At 41.2% G+C, this 18,744-nt stretch overlaps 1 protein-coding gene across 2 annotated transcripts in view; it reads left to right on the top strand.

The window, feature by feature from the left end:
- Positions 1-18,744, top strand: part of LOC110522252 (polypeptide N-acetylgalactosaminyltransferase 14) — a 134,147-nt gene that overhangs the window by 862 nt on the left and 114,541 nt on the right. For both annotated transcript variants that reach the window (XM_036975825.2, XM_036975826.2), the window contains exon 2: positions 17,458-17,627. In XM_036975825.2, the coding sequence (XP_036831720.1) occupies positions 17,458-17,627 (170 nt within the window). The remainder of the gene's footprint in view (positions 1-17,457; positions 17,628-18,744) is intronic.

Here is an 18,744-nt window from a genome sequence, read left to right as displayed (position 1 = left end):
AATGAATTTGTCTGCATACATTATCTATTGCAAAGTGCAGTTTCAAGTGGTTAAAAGTTTCAGGTTTCAGGTTTTAATGTCACACAGTGAAGTACAGTGAAATGCCTTTCTTGCAGGCTCTAAACTCCAAAAATGCAGCAATCAATAGCAATGTAAAACTAAAAATAACATTACGTTGGAACAAAAACACACAATTAATAAAAAAAATACGATATAAGAAGAACACGAGAAAGTACGTAAGCATACAATATACAGGGTCAGTCAGTTCCAGTATCATAAAGCATGTACAATGTGCAGGGATACTGGAGTGATAGTTATAGATATGTATAGGCGTAAAGTGACTAGGCATCAGGATACATAATAATGTGTTTATAAGCAGTTTATTGATGTTTAGATGAGATTTCTGTACGTTCCAAAGTGAACAGAAGATACAGTTGTAAGTAATCATATAATATTTAATGGAATAAACATCCGATAGCCTATGAAAGGCATATTGCACAAAGAACAGTCAGAGGCTCACTAAATTGGCATGAACAAAAGTTCCACTATGTTCAAAGTGTAGGCTCCTACATCAGTTATTAAACACTGATACATTAATTCCTATATGAATTCCTCAAATACACGAATTCCTCAATTCCTCAATCTGTTGTTAACATTATTTAAACTCTATCCATGAATTTCTGCCTATTGGCCCTTTATAGCCACCTGGTCTTAGATGTTCTGTACTTGTGTCTGAAAATGCAGCATTATCAGACAATACGTTCAGTCATTGAAAATACATTTTGAATGAGCTGAAGGACATAATGTGATGGAATAACACTGTCTACCTTTACCAAGACAGTCAGACTGGGGCAATTATAGCCATCAAAGATGTAACCTTTTTACAGCCAACACATTTCTATGCCTAATACTCCTGTTTTATAAAGGCAGCTTTAAGGAAACCATTGCCGCTTTCCCCCCTGAAGTAGAACTTGTTTTGTGCAGTGCAGAAGACAGATTTTATAATATTTTGTGGTCCAGTTATTGTGGTATATCTGGGGGGTTTTCTAACGCTTACTGCTAAAAGTGTTGTATGCCACTCCGAATTCCTCAGGCAAATGAGGAAGTGAGTGCTTTTCAGTGAGGGAGCTGAATGGTGGAATTACACTTGTGATGTAGGCACTCGGCTGGATTGATGATTCAGTTTCAAAATGGTACACACCAAAATCAATGGTGTACATTTCACTCGGAAAGTGTTAAATGTACACTATTTTCAGTGGAACGTATGATTCCCACTGTACTGGTTTTAAAATAACACTTTTGAAAGTGTTAAAGATTTAATTATGTTGCAGTGTTCTCCATTTAACTTGGAAAGTGTCAAATGTACACTATTTACCGGTAACACGACTCCCACTGAACTGGTTTTAAAATAACACTTTTGAAGGTTTTAAAGATTTAACTCTGTTGCCGTGTTCCCCATTCAACTGTTAAAGTGTTCCAATGAACTTGATTATGGTGTTTGTATAATTCTACTGTAGAGTTATATGCAGCACCTACAGTGTAAAACATAACACTTGATTTAGAGTAGACTTGACTCACTTTGCTTAGTGCTCACGCTGCTTAGTGTAAGAAATTATCACCTATAGTGTTACACTAAATAGTTTTTGGGTGTTGTTGTAACACTGAATGGTGTAAAGCAAATGTTCCAAACTCATTTCATCGAGGGCTAAGTGTGTGTGGGTTTTCACTCCTTCCTTATACTTGATTGATGAACTAAGGTCACTCATTAGTAAGGAACTCCCCTCACCTGGTTGTCTAGGTCTTAATTGAAAGGTTAAAACTAAAACCAGCAGATACTAGGCCCTTCATGGAATGAATTTGAGACCCCTGGGGTAAAGCCCAGTTTGCATATTACCCAGGGTGCCTTTTTTTAGTTGAGTGAATTGTAGAGTTACCACACATGACTGTATTTGTTAGCGACAGAGACGTGGTTATACAATTCTTTCCTTATTTTATTATTTACAAAACATAAACCTACAAACGCACAGAAACATCCGCAACACCACCCCTGCCCATATCCACCTGCTCATACCCCCATCTTCAGCGCCTGCATCACTCTCCGCCACATGGCCTCAAACTGCACCACTCTGTTTCTCTTCATCGCCCACACACTTTCAACATTTAGATAATAAAGCAGTTGACCCTTCCATTGTGTTAACGATAGAGGATTGGTTGATTTCCAGTTTTTAAGTATAGCCTTTTTTCAAGATGATTGACGAGAAAAGTATCGTCCAACCCATCGGGTATCTCACTGCACCCTCATATGCCAAGTCTTGAAATATGCAGACAGACGGATTAAAAGTACGTTTAAATTGTAATACTTCGAACAGCCAACTTTCTAACTCCGCCCATTACATTTAGAGTTTATAGCATTCCCAAAAGACATGGATTATTGAGTCATTGTTAGTTTACACATAAGACATGACTCAATAATCCATGCCTTTTGGGAATGCTATAAACTCTAAATGTAATGGGCGGAGTTAGAAAGTTGGCTGTTCGAAGTATTACAATTTAAATGTACTACAGCCATTGTGCTGTAGATTTTGTGAATTTTGTCACTTGTGTAATAAATTCTATACATTCGTATATACTGGATTAAGCGTCCATTTTCGTTTAACTGTCATTTATTTAGTTATTCCCTTCATCAGGGCTCCCGAGTGGCACAGCAGTCTAAGGCACTGCATCTCAGTGCTAGAGGCACCACTACAGACCCTGGTTTGATTCCAGGCTGTATCACAACCGGCTGTGATCGGGAGTCCCATAAGGCGGTGCACAATTGGCCCAGCGTCGTTCGGATTAGGGGAGGGTTTGGCCGGGGTAGGCCGTCATTGTAAAATAATAATTTTTCTTAACTGACTTGCCTAGTTAAATAAAGGTTAAATAAAAATATTGTACCAATATCAGTTATTTTTAAGTCTTGGTTCCAGTAGTTTATATATATTTTTTAAAGAGATTGTCAGTTGGATAGGGTCTCTGCAAGGTTTTTTATATCTTACCTATCATATGAATATCCTTTCCTGACTCAAATAGGATTCCCTCAAGTTTGCTAATGTGTCCAATAGATTTCAAATCGAAAGTTCTTCCCTTTTAAAGGCCTGTGGCTTTCACCAACGGAGTACCTAGGCGAATGCTATTATTAAAATGTAACTCTATGACAATACAATACATATATCATAAGGCCTTACTTCAATGGCCTAATTTTAACCTAACACAGTGGTGTTAAGAAACTCCTGGTTTACAGGTCACATCAGGCCTGCAAGTCACATTATGCTGGCTTGCAAAGTGATGTTTAATTCCTATTGCAATCCAAACACTGTTAAGATATCCAACAGTTGGAATTTACATTCACCCACACCCTGCATTCAGAATGACTGTCAAGGGTTTAAGAAATGTGTTAAGAAGACTGCCTAAACCATTTAAACTGGAACAACCATTTCAGTAACAGTGCAATTAATCTAACTAACTGATTGGATTAGTTTAGAAACATTTGTTATGTATCTATGTGTATCATAAGATGAATCAATCAATGTACAAGCAAAAACACAGATACAGTATTAAATCCTAAAATAATCTCCATGAAGTAGAGCATGCTGAAAACTATAACAATGATTGGTTAGGTTTTGATGGGAATGTTTTACTCTCTAAAATGTAGATTTACTTGACTGTTAATTTCACTATTACAAAGCGAATTTAATTCTGGAATCAACACTAGAAATTTTACACTGAAAAATCAACACTGGCCAATTGAAGGGCCTCTATCAACTGAGTACTGTGAGGACGTTGGTAAAATGAAAAAAAATGCAGAGTCAGGCGCAGGACACAGTTCTGAGTAATCCTCCAAAGTTTACTCCAAAATAAGTAAGATTCCAACAAGGAACAAATACAATAATCCCAAGCACGAACAACGAGAACCCACATGACAAACAATACAGAGAGGGAAATCAGAGGGTTAATTAAGGAACATATTTAATGGAATAGAAACCAGGTGTGTATGATCAAGACAAAATAAAACGAAAAAGAAACATAGATCGGTGGTGTCGAGAAAGCCGGTGACGTCGACCGCCGAACACCGCCCGAAGAAGGAGAGGGACCAACTTCGGCCGAAGTCGTGACAAGTATGTTTTAGTCTGAGATGGTGTTTGGGTTTCTGGAGTAAAGTTTCAAGTTGGAATGTTCATGCTGATGAGTTTCAACGTTGGGTAAAACATTGAAATAAATCAAAAATATTTTCAAGACGCTGCGTTATGGGTTGAAGACGTGTAAGAAATTATTTGTAGAGTAAGCAGACCAGACAAATGGGTAGTCTGTGGGAAAGGCTGCTGCACAGACAATAAAACATACATTGTGGGTATCTGTCATTCAAATGCAAATGCAATATTCCCACTCAGTGTACTCTCACCACGTAGTTTATTTTTGTATTACATTTTTCAGGGGGTAGGTCAGCTTTAATACTGAAGATAGAGTGTGGCTTCCATCAATGTAAATGTCTGTATCATTTCCAATCCCCCATATGTAGTTATGGTAAATATACAGTACCAGTCAAAAGTTTGTACACACCTACTTATTCCAGGGTTTTTCTTTCTTTTTACTATTTTCTACTTTACAGAATAATAGATGACATCAAAACTAGGAAATAACACATATGAAATCATGTAATAACCAATAACTAAATAAATCAAAATATATTTATATTTGAGATTCTTCAAAGTAGCCACCCTTTTCCTTGATGACAGCTTTAAACACTCTTGGCATTCTCTGAACCAGCTTCATGAGGAATGCTTTTCCAACCATCTTGAAGGAGTTCCCACATATGCTGAGCACTTGTTGGCTGCTTTTCCTTCACTCTGAGGTCCAACTCATCCCAATTGGGTTGTGGAGGCCAGGTCATCTGACACAGCACTCCATCACTCTCCTTCTTGATCAAATAGCCATACACAGACTGGAGGTGTGTTATGGGTCATGGTTCTGTTGAAAAACAAATAATAGTCCCACTAAGCGCAAACCAGATGGGATGGCGTATCACTGCAGAATGTTGGGGTAGCCATGCTGGTTAAGTATGCCTTGAATTCTAAATAAATCACTGACAGTGTCACCAGGAAAGCACCATCACACCTCCTTCTCCATGCTTCACGGTGGGAACCACACATGTGGAGATCATATGTTCACCTACTCTGCGTCTCACAAAGACACTACAGTTTGAACCAAAAATCTAACATTTGGACTCATCCGACCAAAGGACAGATATCCACCGGTCTAATGTCCATTGCTCGTATTTTGTCTCTTCTTATTATTGGTGTTCTTTAGTAGTGGTTTCTTTGCAGCAATTCGACCACAAAGGCCTGATTGACACAGTCTCCTCTGAACAGTTGATGTTGAGATGTGTCTGTTACTTGAACTCTGAAGCATTTATTTGGGCTGCAATTTCTGAGACTGGTAACTCTAAGGAACTTAATCTGGGTCTTCCTTTCCTGTGGCTGTCATCATGAGAGCCAGTTTCATCATAGCGCTTGATGGTTTTTGAGACTGTACTTGAAGAAACTTTCAAAGTTCTTGAAATGTTCCATATTGACTTACCTTCATGTCTTAAAGTAATGATGGACTGTCATTTCTCTTTGCTTATTTAAGCTGTTCTTGCCATAATATGGACTTGGTCTTTTACCGAACAGGGCTATCTTCTGTATACCACCCCTAGGTTGTTAACACAACTATTTGGCTCAAACTGTAAGGGAGTGCGTACCTGGCGGCAGGGAAGTCAGGCGTAGGAGAGCAAAACTGGGTATTCAACGGGGCAGTTTTATTCATAAAACCGCCGGAAACCAGAACAATAAACAAATGGGTACAAAACCCGTCGCGCACCAGAGAAAATGTGCACATGCACTTACAATAAACAATTCCACACAAAGACATGGAGGGTTAAATACACAACATGTAATGAGGGATAAGACCAGGTGTGTGAGAAGACAAGACAAAACAAATGGAAAATGAAAAGTGGATTGATGATGGTTAGAAGACCGGCGACGCCGACCGCCGAGCGCCGCCCGAACAAGGAGAGGAACCGACTTCGGCGGAAGTCATGACACAAACACATTAAAAAGGAAAGAAATTCCATAAATGAACCTTTAACATGGTACACCTGTTAATTGAAATGCATTTCAGGTGACTACCTCATGAAGCTGGTTTGAGAGAATGCCAAGAGTGTCCAAAGCTGTCGTCAAGGCAAAAGTTGGCTACTTTGTAGAATCTCAAATATAAAATGTATTTTGATTTGTTTATAACCTTTTTGGTTACTACATGATTCCATATGTGTTATTTCATAGTTTTGATGTTTTCACTATTATTCTACAATGTAGAAAATAGTAAAAAATAAAGGAAAACTCTTGAATGAGTAGCTGTGTCCAAACTTTTGACTGGTACTGTATATATAAAATATATACTTAAAAAAAATATTTTCCTTTATTATTTTCCCGTAACCCTACCACCCCTCCCCTAATTGGAGTAAACTAATGGACAACAACACTTAGACTTCTACTTCCATAATATAGTATATACATACTATATACATTTTACAGACACAGTATATTTTACAATAGCTATCTTTTGTTTGTTTTTAGTCCCATCCTTCAGCTACCCTCAACCCCTCCCATCTATCTCAGAAGACCATGTAGGTTTGTTTACCTAGCTGCTTTGTGAACAATAAAAGCTGCAGACTGCCTAAGGATATCTATAGCAGAGCATGGATTCATCCTTCCTTTGAAGAACACAGCAGTTTCTCTTCCCCTTCAAGCTCTGTCTTTTGGGGGTCTTTGAGCTATTCCTGATGCAGATTGGGAGCTGTTCTGCAGAGGAAGCTTGTGCAGCACAAAGCACAGATCCCATAGGGGATCTCACTCAGTCTTTTCATCCCCAACGATATACTTTTTTTTTCTGAATCAGTTGTCTGCCGCTAGGCTTTTATTATGCGTCTTACATCTCTTTTTGTGTGGCATTTCAGCAGCACACTTTTCTGAAGCTTAAGTTTGTACGGTGCTTGGCATGTGGTTGAGACTCGCCTGGAGCTGTGTGTGGGGAATCTAACTACTATGTAGCCTTAGGATAATTGGGTCATTATTATGTTTTTAAGTTGTACTGTAAACTTAAATGACTCGTAGGATGTATAGCACACGATGATTGTTTTCAGGAGAACAATTCTCATAGACTTGCGTGTGTTTTTCTCAGCCATACTGGGTTCTTCTATTTTTCCCTCCATGTCATAAAATAACCTTACCTTACCTACCTTACCTTCCTCCAGCTCTCAACAACTCTGTTATTTTCATGTCATGTCTGTTCCCAATGTAACTCTCACCTGGTGAACAAACAAGACAGATGTTCCAATCACAGTGTTCAGCTTTTGTATCACAATGCCAATGACTCCCGAATGCTCTCGTCCACATGATTGGAATGACACATTTCTACCTTGAATGAAATTGAATTTTTGTTATTTTTCCCATTGCTAGTAGAGCAACGAGGGAGAAATAAAATGAGTTCTGAGGATGAAAATGACTGAAGCTGGGAATGAATATGTTTTACATGTAAGGATTGCCGCACCACATCTTCAGGATTGGTACAGTAGGTGTTACATGAATGTGCTAGGATTACTGTGGATGGAGTCAAACTATGGGATATTGAGTCATCTTGAAGGGAGCAAGTGTTTGTGCTTATAGAGTAGCCATTGAAAGGACTCACTGTCCTTGTGCACAAGGTCTTTCATTTTCTCTGACGTGGTGTTTGCACAGTAAGTGTAAAATGTGAGTGTTATTGTAAGCCTTAGGCAAGCAGGATGGGATCGACTGAAGGAACTATGAAAACACTTAAACACTTAGCAAAATATGCAGTGTCCTTTTTTATTATTTACTCTCAAAGTGTTACCCAAAACCCATCTCCTGTTAAAGAGAAAAACAGTAGCACGCCTCATTTAATATGTGTTAATCATTTTGCTATTCCCAGTTTGATATTGAAAGAAATTGCCTTAGCAGAGGCTGTTAGACTGTTACTCTTAGCTAAGTGCTGTGATAGGGCTGTTTTGCAGTCATTACCATGCCCGGAGGAGTTATTCCCCCTATTATGAGGAGCAGATCAATAAATCATACCATCCTCACACACACACACACACACACACACATGCACACACACACATGCACGCAAGCACGCAAGCACACACACACACACACACACACACACACACACACACACACACACACACACACACACACACACACACACACACACACACACACACACACTGCCTGCTTGATAATAACTTTCCCACCCATACAGCATTGTAATGGCACAACACTGCTGCTGCTGAAATGCTGAAACATTCAAACAGGGCTGATGGGATTCTGTCTAGACTATGGAAAAATTATATACATTTATTCTAAATGGGCTGTCAGTTGTAACCAATGTGTTTTTCGCTCTCCCTAGAAGATGTCTGCTTTTGCTGCACATTTGTAATTTTCACCTTTATCTCCCAAGGATTGAGGCATCAATCTTATTTAGTCAGTGCTGCTAGAGCTATTTCTCAATGCGCTAGACAGAGCGAGTGACGTTCTAAAGACAGAATAGTGACAAAGAGCAAATAAAACCATTTAGAGAAGAGAACATACCACCTTCTTTTTGTTTGAAGTCATTCATGTGAAAGAGTCTGATTTCAACCGGAGTCAGTGAGGAAGATGTTGACAGTGGAGAGGGATCACACACCTAAGTGAAAGGAATAAAGTAACTTGTCACGTTTGGTATTTCCCTGAGAAATTGGTGCCGTAAGGCGCATGGCTTTAGAGCTGAGAATCTGCAGTGTTTGCTGTTACACACTGAGCTTTCATAGTGTGTCTGTGAGCAGAGTTACATCATAGATGATTCATGTAGATGGCCTCACACATGAATCAAACCTGAGACTAAAGCTAAGAGAAAATGAAAAATTAAATTCAACTTCAGGGATTGTTGTTGTTTGTTTGATGATTAAGAATGTATATACACAGTAAAATGATAGTTTATTACATCTCTCTTGTATAGAGGAAAAAGTGTTACCAATTGGATTGCTGAATATGAACATTTTACTTTTGTGTGGTGAACAGTTTTTTTTCCCAGAGTGAAAAAATATGGATATTTCTTCTAACTTTATGAAAGCCCAGCAGATTTCTCTCAACTCAGACTCAGCTCAAACACTGCCTGAATCTGAGGTTATAATGAAAAGGATTTAGAGGCACACAAAGTCTATACACCTTGCTGGCACATTTGTGTGAATTTAGTTAATATGGGGGGCTATTCAGCTTATTGCCTTTCAGACAATTTCTCTCCCAGCTACCAAAATAACACTCAGAGACCTGTGTCCGGCGAGGAAGCGCCCCAGTTATTAGTTTTTCGGTCTGTTGCCCGCAGCCGCTTTGATAATCTCACCACTGATGTTCTTCTGAAGCCTGCTGGAAGGGGGGGGGGGGGGGGGGGGTGGTCACCTGGAATTTTCTGTTGCTTTATTGTCCCCCCAGCTTGAAAGACATGCTCTATAATTCAATTTGGAGCCTGGGATGCAGTGGCAGCACAGGCAGCAACAGGGAGAGAATTTCTACCATAGAAACCTTGATGCGCTTTTATTGTTTTTTTCATTTTCTTGACCTTAGTAAAGGAGAACATGTTGCATGGCTCTCAGATATTCAGCTGTGTTCGCAATGTCCCCCTCCCCAAATAGATTTTCTAAACTTAACAAAATTAGATTCAAGTAGCCTCTTAGGTGCCTATTCAGCTTGAAACGCAGCACAGGGACCATTATATACTGTACATCCTGCCCTGGAGTGGAGTCACCCACAGGGTTACCAGTTAGAAATGACTCACTGGTATTTCTGTAAGAAGTCTGCACTCCATACATCCAATTTCCATTTCCATTCATTTCAAGTGGACCACATGCAGCAGCCAATCATGGCAAAGTCAACAAGTTGTCAACCAGAACACAGAACCTTAGTAGGCCTGCTAAATCCCAGTGCCTCAGTGATCAAAAGAGGCAAGAGTCAAACTCTCTGACAAACACATTTGGTGTGTTTATGCTGGTCAAAAAAATGGAGAGGTTGCTTTCTCCAGACGCCAAATGCAGAACAGCAAAAAGGGAATCAAAGTGAATATTTAATAGAAACATCAGCCGGCTCAGCTTTCATACAGTATGGTTTAGATGTGATTGATCAAAATCGCTTCCAGTGCTGTGTACCTCAAAGGAGGTTGTTGATTATTTATTTTTTTGCTCCACTTCTTCAGCATGTTGGAACTAGACCCACTTAGCCCCGGAGATACGGGTTTCCACTGCTACAGTGACAAAATTAAATGACAAACAAATGATTAACTTCATACTCACCCATTTGATTTGCATGGGAATTGAGACATGGGACTGAGAGAGCTATTTATATTATATGTAGGGAACCGTTGGATGTTCGAATGCCATTATGCTTTGGTACAAGGTATGATGGATACGTGAAAATAGCTATAATGTGTGTGCGTTGGCGATAAAAAGCACTTGTCTGTTCCCAGAAAGGAGGCCTGCTCAGGGAGCACTCAAATAGCCTATTTATGTTTGCTTTGATTTATACTTGACCTCCTGCCACATTTAGACATGCTTTTGACACATACAGTTGAAGTCAGAAGTTTACATACACCTTAGCCAAATACATTTAAACTCAGTTTTTCACAATTCCTGACATTTAATCCTAGTAAAAATTCAGTGTCTTATGTCGGTTAGGATCACCACTTTATTTTAAGAATGTGAAATGTCAGAATAATAGTAGAGAGAATGAATGCAAACCGTAGTCTGGCTTTTTTATGGCGGTTTTGGAGCAGTGGCTTCTTCCTTGCTGAGCGGCTTTTCAGGTTATGTCGATATAGGACTCATTTTACTGTGGATATAGATACTTTTGTACCTGTTTCCTCCAGCATCTTCACAAGGTACTTTGCTGTTGTTCTGGGATTGATTTGCACTTTTTGCACCAAAGTACGTTCATCATCTGTACAGATGAACCTGGTACCTTCAGGCGTTTGGAAATTGCTCCCAAGGATGAACCAGACATGTGGAGGTCTACAATTGTTTTTCTGTCTTGGTCTTGGCTGATTTCTTTTGATTTTCCCATGCTATCAATCAAAGAGGCACTGAGTTTGAAGGTAGGCCTTGAAATACATCCACAGGTACACCTCCAATTGACTCAAATGATGTCAATTAGCCTATCAGAAGCTTCTAAAGCCATGACATCATCATGGAATTTTCCAAGCTGTTTAAAGGCACAGTCAACTTAGTGTATGTTAACTTCTGACCCACTGGAATTGTGATACAGTGAGTTATAAGTGAAATAATCTGTCTGTAAACAATTGTTGGAAAAATTACTTGTGTCATGCACAAAGTAGATGTCCTGACCGACTTGCCAAAACTATAGTTTGTTAAACAAGAAGTTGAAAAACGAGTTTTAATGACTCCAACCTAAGTGTATGTAAACTTACGACTTCAACTGTATATGAAACACGCACGCACACACACACACACACACACACACACACACACACACACACACACACACACACACACACACACACAGAAAACAGCACATTCCATGTAACAGCTGCCAGACCAATATCATGTCCTCTTGCTCTCCTCCCACTGCTGCAATGATTCATATGACTGACTGTGTTTTCTCCACCCTGTATTGCGGCAAGCACCATTCCAACATTACCCATTGAAAAAGAGAGAAAGCATTAGACAGAGATAGATTGGTGCAACCAGAAAACAATGTAAAAGGTGGTCGTTGTAGAAGTCCCTTTTTTCACTCTTTGTTGATGACTGCTGATTTACCTGATTGTGTTCCGTCCTTTATAAGATAGTCTTGTCACCAGTATTGACACACCCCTGCTCTGCAGTGTTGGGCTAAATAAACACTGGCTACAGTAGCACCAAATAAGAAATTAAGAGAAGGACAACAGAAGTCAAACAAAGTACAATTTATTAGAACAATTCATGATGATGATGCAATGATACCATTTCCAAGTATCTTGTTTTTCCACCTTAAATCAATGTGGCCCTCGACAAGGGCAGGGATAAAGGCAGTGACTTTTTATTTGATTTATTTTAATTTGATTGATTTGATTTCACCGTTATTTAACCAGGCAAGTTGAGAACAAGTTCTCATTTACAATTGCGACCTGGCCAAAATAAAGCAAAGCAGTTCGACACATACAACAACACAGAGTTACACATGGAATAAACAAAACATACAGTCAATAATACAGTAGAAAAATAAGTCTATATACAATGTGAGCAAATGAGGTGAGATAAGGGAGGTAAAGGCAATAAATAGGCCATGGTGGCGAAGTAAATACAATATAGCAATTAAACACTGGAATGGTAGATTCGACAGTAGATGAGTGTGCAAAGTAGAAATACTGGGGTGCAAAGAAGCAAAATAAATAAATACAGTAGAGGAAGAGGTAGTTGTTTGGGCTATTTATAGATTGGAAATGTACAGGTGCAGTGATCTGTGAGCTGCTCTGACAGCTGGTGCTTAAAGCTAGTGAGGGAGGTAAGTGTTTCCAGTTTCAGAGATTTTTATCGTTCGTTCCAGTCATTGGCAGCAGAGAACTGGAAGGAGAGGCGGCCAAAGGAAGAATTGGCTTTGGGGGTGACAGGTGAGATATACCTTCTGGAGCTCGTGCTTCCGGTGGGTGCAGCTATGGTGACCAACGATCAGAGATAAGGCGGGACTTTACCTAGCAGGGTCTTGTAGATGACCTGGAGCCAGTGGGTTTGGCGACGAGTATGAAGCGAGGGCCAGCCAACTAGAGCATACAGGTCGCAGTGGTGGGTAGTACATGGGGCTTTGGTGACAAAACGGATGGCACTGTGATAGACTGCATCCAATTTGTTGAGTAGGGTGTTGGAGGCTATTTTGTAAATGACTAGGAGAAGGAGGATTACTTTGGCCTACACTGTATAAATCACAGATACAGATGAGGCTTTCTAGTCACACCGACTGTATGAAAAATCCAATGAATTGTATTTTGTGTTGCGTAAGCAAGATTTGACAATCCAATTCCTCTACCCATACTCCTCTGTATTTCTCTGTTTACCCTCCAGTACAGGGACGAGAACACATCACACAGAAGAACATTTTCCCTCCCTATGAAATCACCTCGGCACACTGTGCCAACCCTGACCTGGAAGTTGAAAAATGAATGGGCTGTCATCCGCAAGAGGGATGTGCTAACATTCTACAGGTCAGGGCTGCCTCTGCCTGTCATAATGACTGACTGTTTCTGTGATACCCAGGGGGACGGAAACTACACCTACATTGGACCAAACACACATCTATCATTTACCCACCATGCACCATGCCCAGGCACTTTGATATATCTCCCTCTCAATTGTTTCAATTCAATTTAAGTTTTTTTGGGGGCATGGGAAACATATGTTAACATTGTCAAAGTAAGTGAACTAGATAATAAACAAAAGTGAAATCAAGAATCTTATTTAACAGTAAACACACAGTTCCAAAATAATAAAAACATGACCAATCTCTCTCTGTGTCTCTCTGTGTGTGTCTCTCTCTCTCTCTCTCTCTCTCTCTCTCTCTCTCTCTCTCTCTCTCTCTCTCTCTCTCTCTCTCTCTCTCTCTCTCTTTCTCTCTGATGACATCAGAGAAACAACAATGAAGATTGGAGATGATGACACATTATGATTATTATGGTGCAAAGGGCTGAGGCATTAGGCCTAATGTGTGGACCAGTGGGATGATAAATGAGCCTGTCGGTCTCAGGGATAAATTAACCATGCAGGATGTGTGTTATTGGGCTGGAGTGTCCACACCCTCTTAATGTTATTGGTGTCTGGGCCTCCAGCTCGGCCTTGGCACTGATTTGTACTTTATCATTCGCTGGTTTATGAGCTATGACCCCCAGCTCTGAATTATACCACCACGTGGACTTCTAATAATATCCCTGTGTGTGTGTGTGTGTGTGTGTCTTTGTCTGTGTGTGTGCTGTGCAGTCCTGAACATCACATCTGAGACGAGACAGACAAAGATCTGTAAATGAGCTGCTAGGGGTAATCTCATTACCTGGCTAGGAGTCAAAGGAGGCTGTGCAATTACTACCCCATAGCTTTGATACTGTAACTAGGCATGTGCACCTCCTGTGGTACCACCAAGACCATAGACAGACTATGATGAGATTCCCCCTGCTACAGTTTTCCTTTGGTTATCTCTGTTGGGTAAGACGTGTTGCGGTGGTTGAGTTAAGGGGTCTAGGAATAGGAACAACATACACAAACACACATGCCGAGACACAGGGGATGGGGGGGGTATTAGGATCCAATTACAGCTCCCTCTGTCATCCACAACTCATTAAGACACACTTCCCCGTCTGGGGAGCACCCCTAACTGCTGGGGGTTAAAATGTTGCGCAACTCTGTCGCGGTGTAGCTTACCAACCCTCACTCGTTCCTTCCTTTCCTCCCTCCCTCTCTCCCTCCACCAAGGTATCATGTCCAATTAGGCTGCAATATCCTCCACATGAAACCTGGCTCTCTGGTGGCTGCCTGCCTGGCTTTCCTGTCTTAACAACCGAGGGGAGGCAAAGGCAGAGTGATGATGACTGGACCAAAGACAGGGGTATTTCTGGAGGACTTGCCTTGCTTGGCAGCCCAGGGGAATTCCAATCTTGAGGCTCGCCCGGTTCTTTCTTGAGTAAAGGACCTTTGGTGGGCAGCTAGGGACCGTTGAGATTTGCACTTATTGCGCTCTGAAATTGAGGCTCAAGCCGCTCAACCTTGTTGTGACAGATCGATTTGCAGGCAGATTTTCTGTGTTGTCCAATTATAATTGAATTCTGTTTGCTGCCTGGGCCATGTTCCCTCCCTGATAAAACACAATAACTTTCCCCAGATTGGTGGCATCATGGGGTGACAGTGGCACTGTGCTGGAGATGACAAAGTGAATATGTGAGCACCAGATTAGCATTTCCTCTGTGGATTCAGCTGTCAACCATCGTAACTCTGAGAAAAACTCTGAAGGCAAAGGATTAATTGGTGATGTGTCAATGTTTTTCTGGAGCTTTTTGGGGAGTTGCATTTTAATACATTCAGATAACTTCATACAAAGGTAGAGATTATTAAAAAAATAAAACCGATTTCAACATCTAGTATTGCACACATAAGCCCCTTTTACTACATCAACTTTTAGTGTGGGAAATGTATAACATAAAGAAACAGGCTGTTTTACCAGGGAGCCCTCCCAGACATCTGGTCTGAGTTATACGGATGCTGCTGCACTGTAGCCATTATCATGCTAAGCAGTCTATCTTCAGAAACAGACATCTGCAATTAGCCACCTCTATTACCGGCTTGGAGGATGCTGTTGTGATTCTTATAAAGTGGCAGGGCATGACATCTCCGCCAGACTGAAAAGGCCTTGAAAGACAGCAGTGTGCTTAAGAGGGAATTCATCCACCGCACGGGTGGACGAACAAATAGCGGACCCTAACGAATCATTACTGTCCTCCTAATGTGGGGAGGACGCCCCACATCTCTCCCCACGTCTTCACTGTAGTCCTCTCTCCTCTAGGATCTCCCCTATTCTCCCCTGTTCTCTTTCCTCTCTTCTCAGTCTCCTCTCACCGGCCACTAGTGTCCTCTGGGAATAATGAGCTTGGCCAGTTAAGACAGAGGAGCTGATGTGAGCTGCCTTCCCATGGCTCAGTGGTCATTGCCATGTGCCCTTGTGCTTGTATCGCCTCATTTAGGTTCGAACCCCACCCCCTTCTATCTACTGCATCGTCTCCTCAATGGCTTTGTCTTGTGAAATGATCCTTCTTACGAGCAAAGAAATATCATTACCCTTTAATCCACCTGTGTTTGACATGAATACGGCCACCAGTCATGTCAGAAAAAATGAATAGGATCCTTGGTTGTTTAATAAGATAATGCTGTTTTTTGACATTATTGCATGATTCCTGTTTCCAGAGGTCATTTGTTGAATGTCTGTTCTTTATTTATTTAACTAGGCAAGTCAGTTAAGAACAAATTCTTATTTTCAATGACGGCCTAGGAACAGTGGGTTAACTGCCTGTTCAGGAGCAGAACGACAGATTTGTACCTTGTCAGCTCGGGGGTTTGAACTACCCTGCCGCCCCAATTAGGAAGAGACATTGAGAAGGCATGTTAGGTGCAATAAAATTGCTCAGGGAGACAAGTCTGGTAAATATAATGAATCCACAGGACCTTGAGCAGATTCTCTTCGCCAGGTGTAAAAGACACAAACAAGCGCACCATAAAAGAAAAGCCTAGTAGAATTCCCGTCAGTACGGCTCCCTCAGGCTAGCTGTATCTCCCCTGAGTTTCACCTGAGGACTACACGATTCTGTCGTTCTGCTTAATAAGATAAAATATAATTTGTAAAACAGAGAGCCAAGTCCTTGCCACAACCTCCAGCAGGTCCTTCCTGAAGGTGGATTAAGTTTCTGGAGTATTGATGAAAAAAGCCATAAGCCAGGGAACATTGTAGGCTGTGTTATTGTCTTGAAGGCCAACAATTACCCTGGCGCTGCCGCATTGCATGGAAATCAGATTTAATCACTCAGCATCAGCAGGCAGTGATTCATGGGCCTTCAGTCACAATGTCGGCTGCCTTTTGTTACCCAGCAGGCTGTAGGGACATGAAGGCTTCACCCAGAACCCCCCCCCCCCAGTGTGTTTGTGTGTGGGTATGTGCGTGTGTGTGTGTGTGTGTGTGTGTGTGTGTGTGTGTGTGTGTGTGTGTGTGTGTGTGTGTATTTGCGAGTGCGTGTTGAGGATTTTTCATTAGGCTCCATTCAAACTGTCATCAGGGGAGAAACTAGCAACCTGCTAGCTTGTTAATCACCAGCATCATCCAGGCTGGTGGGAGTATAGACCTCTGGTTCCCATCAGCCCAAATGGCTGGAGCTGGAGAATCTGGCACATCAGCAAAACAAAACAGAAAATAATAACAGGAAATATGGAAGAGGCTCCAGTTTATGGGTGATTTCAATCTGCTGCCGCTGCACAAAAGAGGGTTTTATTAAACTAGAATTGATACGCCCTCCAGATTCTGCACCAGCAAATTCAGAGGTGTGTGTGCATCGTCTGCGTACCCTGTTTGTCTCTATGGTTGTTGTCGTTATGTTGAAGAGTTATTATGAGGATGGGGACTTGCCAAAATGCTGCCATCAATTGTTATGTTTATGACAGTGTAAACCTCATTTCATGTCAAGCAAAAAAGCTGAACATCAGCTTACAGCACAAATTCCACAGTTGGACGCTGCTGTTCTTGCAGTTTCTAAAGTGAACTCTACCCCAGCAAGTTGTTTACAGTGGGGTTTGTGTGATGAGTGGATTTCCTTTTGTTTCAGATCTCAGAGGCAGAATGGGACGACCTCCTGGAAGAGTTTGAAGAGAAGAACTACCTCAACGCCAGGCGTTGGAAACCAGGCCAGGACCCGTACAAACTGTATGCCTTCAACCAGAGAGAGAGTGAGAGGATACCCAGCAACAGAGTTCTCAGAGACACACGCCATTACAGGTAACCTACACAGCACAGCACGCGTACACAACCCATTAATGTGTGTGTACCTTCATGCACACTCGTATGTGTGTTTAAGTGTGTGAGAAGGCATTTTGTAATTTCCATCTTAATGGCGCTTATTATGCCAGATCACCCTGTCTTTCAAACAGGGCTGCATGGGTCTGCTTCTGTGTGAGCTAACGATGGCTTGTTTTCACACATCGGATATGGTTTCTAGAAGATGAGAGGGAGTTGATCTGTGTAGCAGCAGCTACAAGCTGCATAGACATAGATAATTGCCACATGTGCTGCAGTTTGTGTGAAAACACCCCACTTCATTGGTGGGTGGGTGCTTACATTTGTCCTATTTCACACATGTACAAGTGTGTATTATGTGTGAATTGGAAATGAGTTTTCAGCATATCCCACTCCCCCTGAGACATCCTCGGAGAGTAGGGTCACGGCCAGGGATCAGCCATTATTGACGCCGACCCTGGAGCAATTAGGGTTAAGTGCCTTGCTTAAGAGCACATAGACAAATTTTTCACTTAGTCGGCTCGGGGATTCAAACTAGCGACCTTTCAGTTACTGGCCCAATGCTCTTAATCGCTAGGCTACCTGCCACCCCCATTACATTTGCTTTTATTCGCAGACTCCCAATTAGACTAAGACCATTAGTCTTACAGTGGATATCATTCAATTCCTCTCACTGCACGACTGATGTTTCAAATACCATGAAGCAACAAACCCTGCATGAATCCCTCAAAGACTGATTCCCCCGGAAATAAGAAGAACACAGGGGATGCTACTATAATAGTGGAACACATACAGATGCGGCAAATATCAAACAGCAAATATCAAACACCGTGTTTGCAAATATCATAGGATGATTTTTGACCATAGAAACACAGACTTGGCAACTTCCACACTCAATTGTTGACTGGTGTGATGTTTTCATGAACGAAAGCAGTTGAGCATCATGCTGACAGAGCCTACACTCTCGAAATGTTTAACTAACATACAAAAACCCTTAGGAGGCGAGACAATCGTGTTATTTTACACAGACTAATCTGCTGGCATGAAATGCTCTACTTCAACTTCATTTGACAGTGATGGTAAGCTTCTTTTTCATTCT

This window comes from Oncorhynchus mykiss, chromosome 4, assembly GCF_057628025.1.
Source record: "Oncorhynchus mykiss isolate SJ-2025 chromosome 4, ASM5762802v1, whole genome shotgun sequence".
Taxonomy (NCBI): domain Eukaryota; kingdom Metazoa; phylum Chordata; class Actinopteri; order Salmoniformes; family Salmonidae; genus Oncorhynchus; species Oncorhynchus mykiss.
This window is presented reverse-complemented; position numbering and strand designations above follow the sequence as displayed.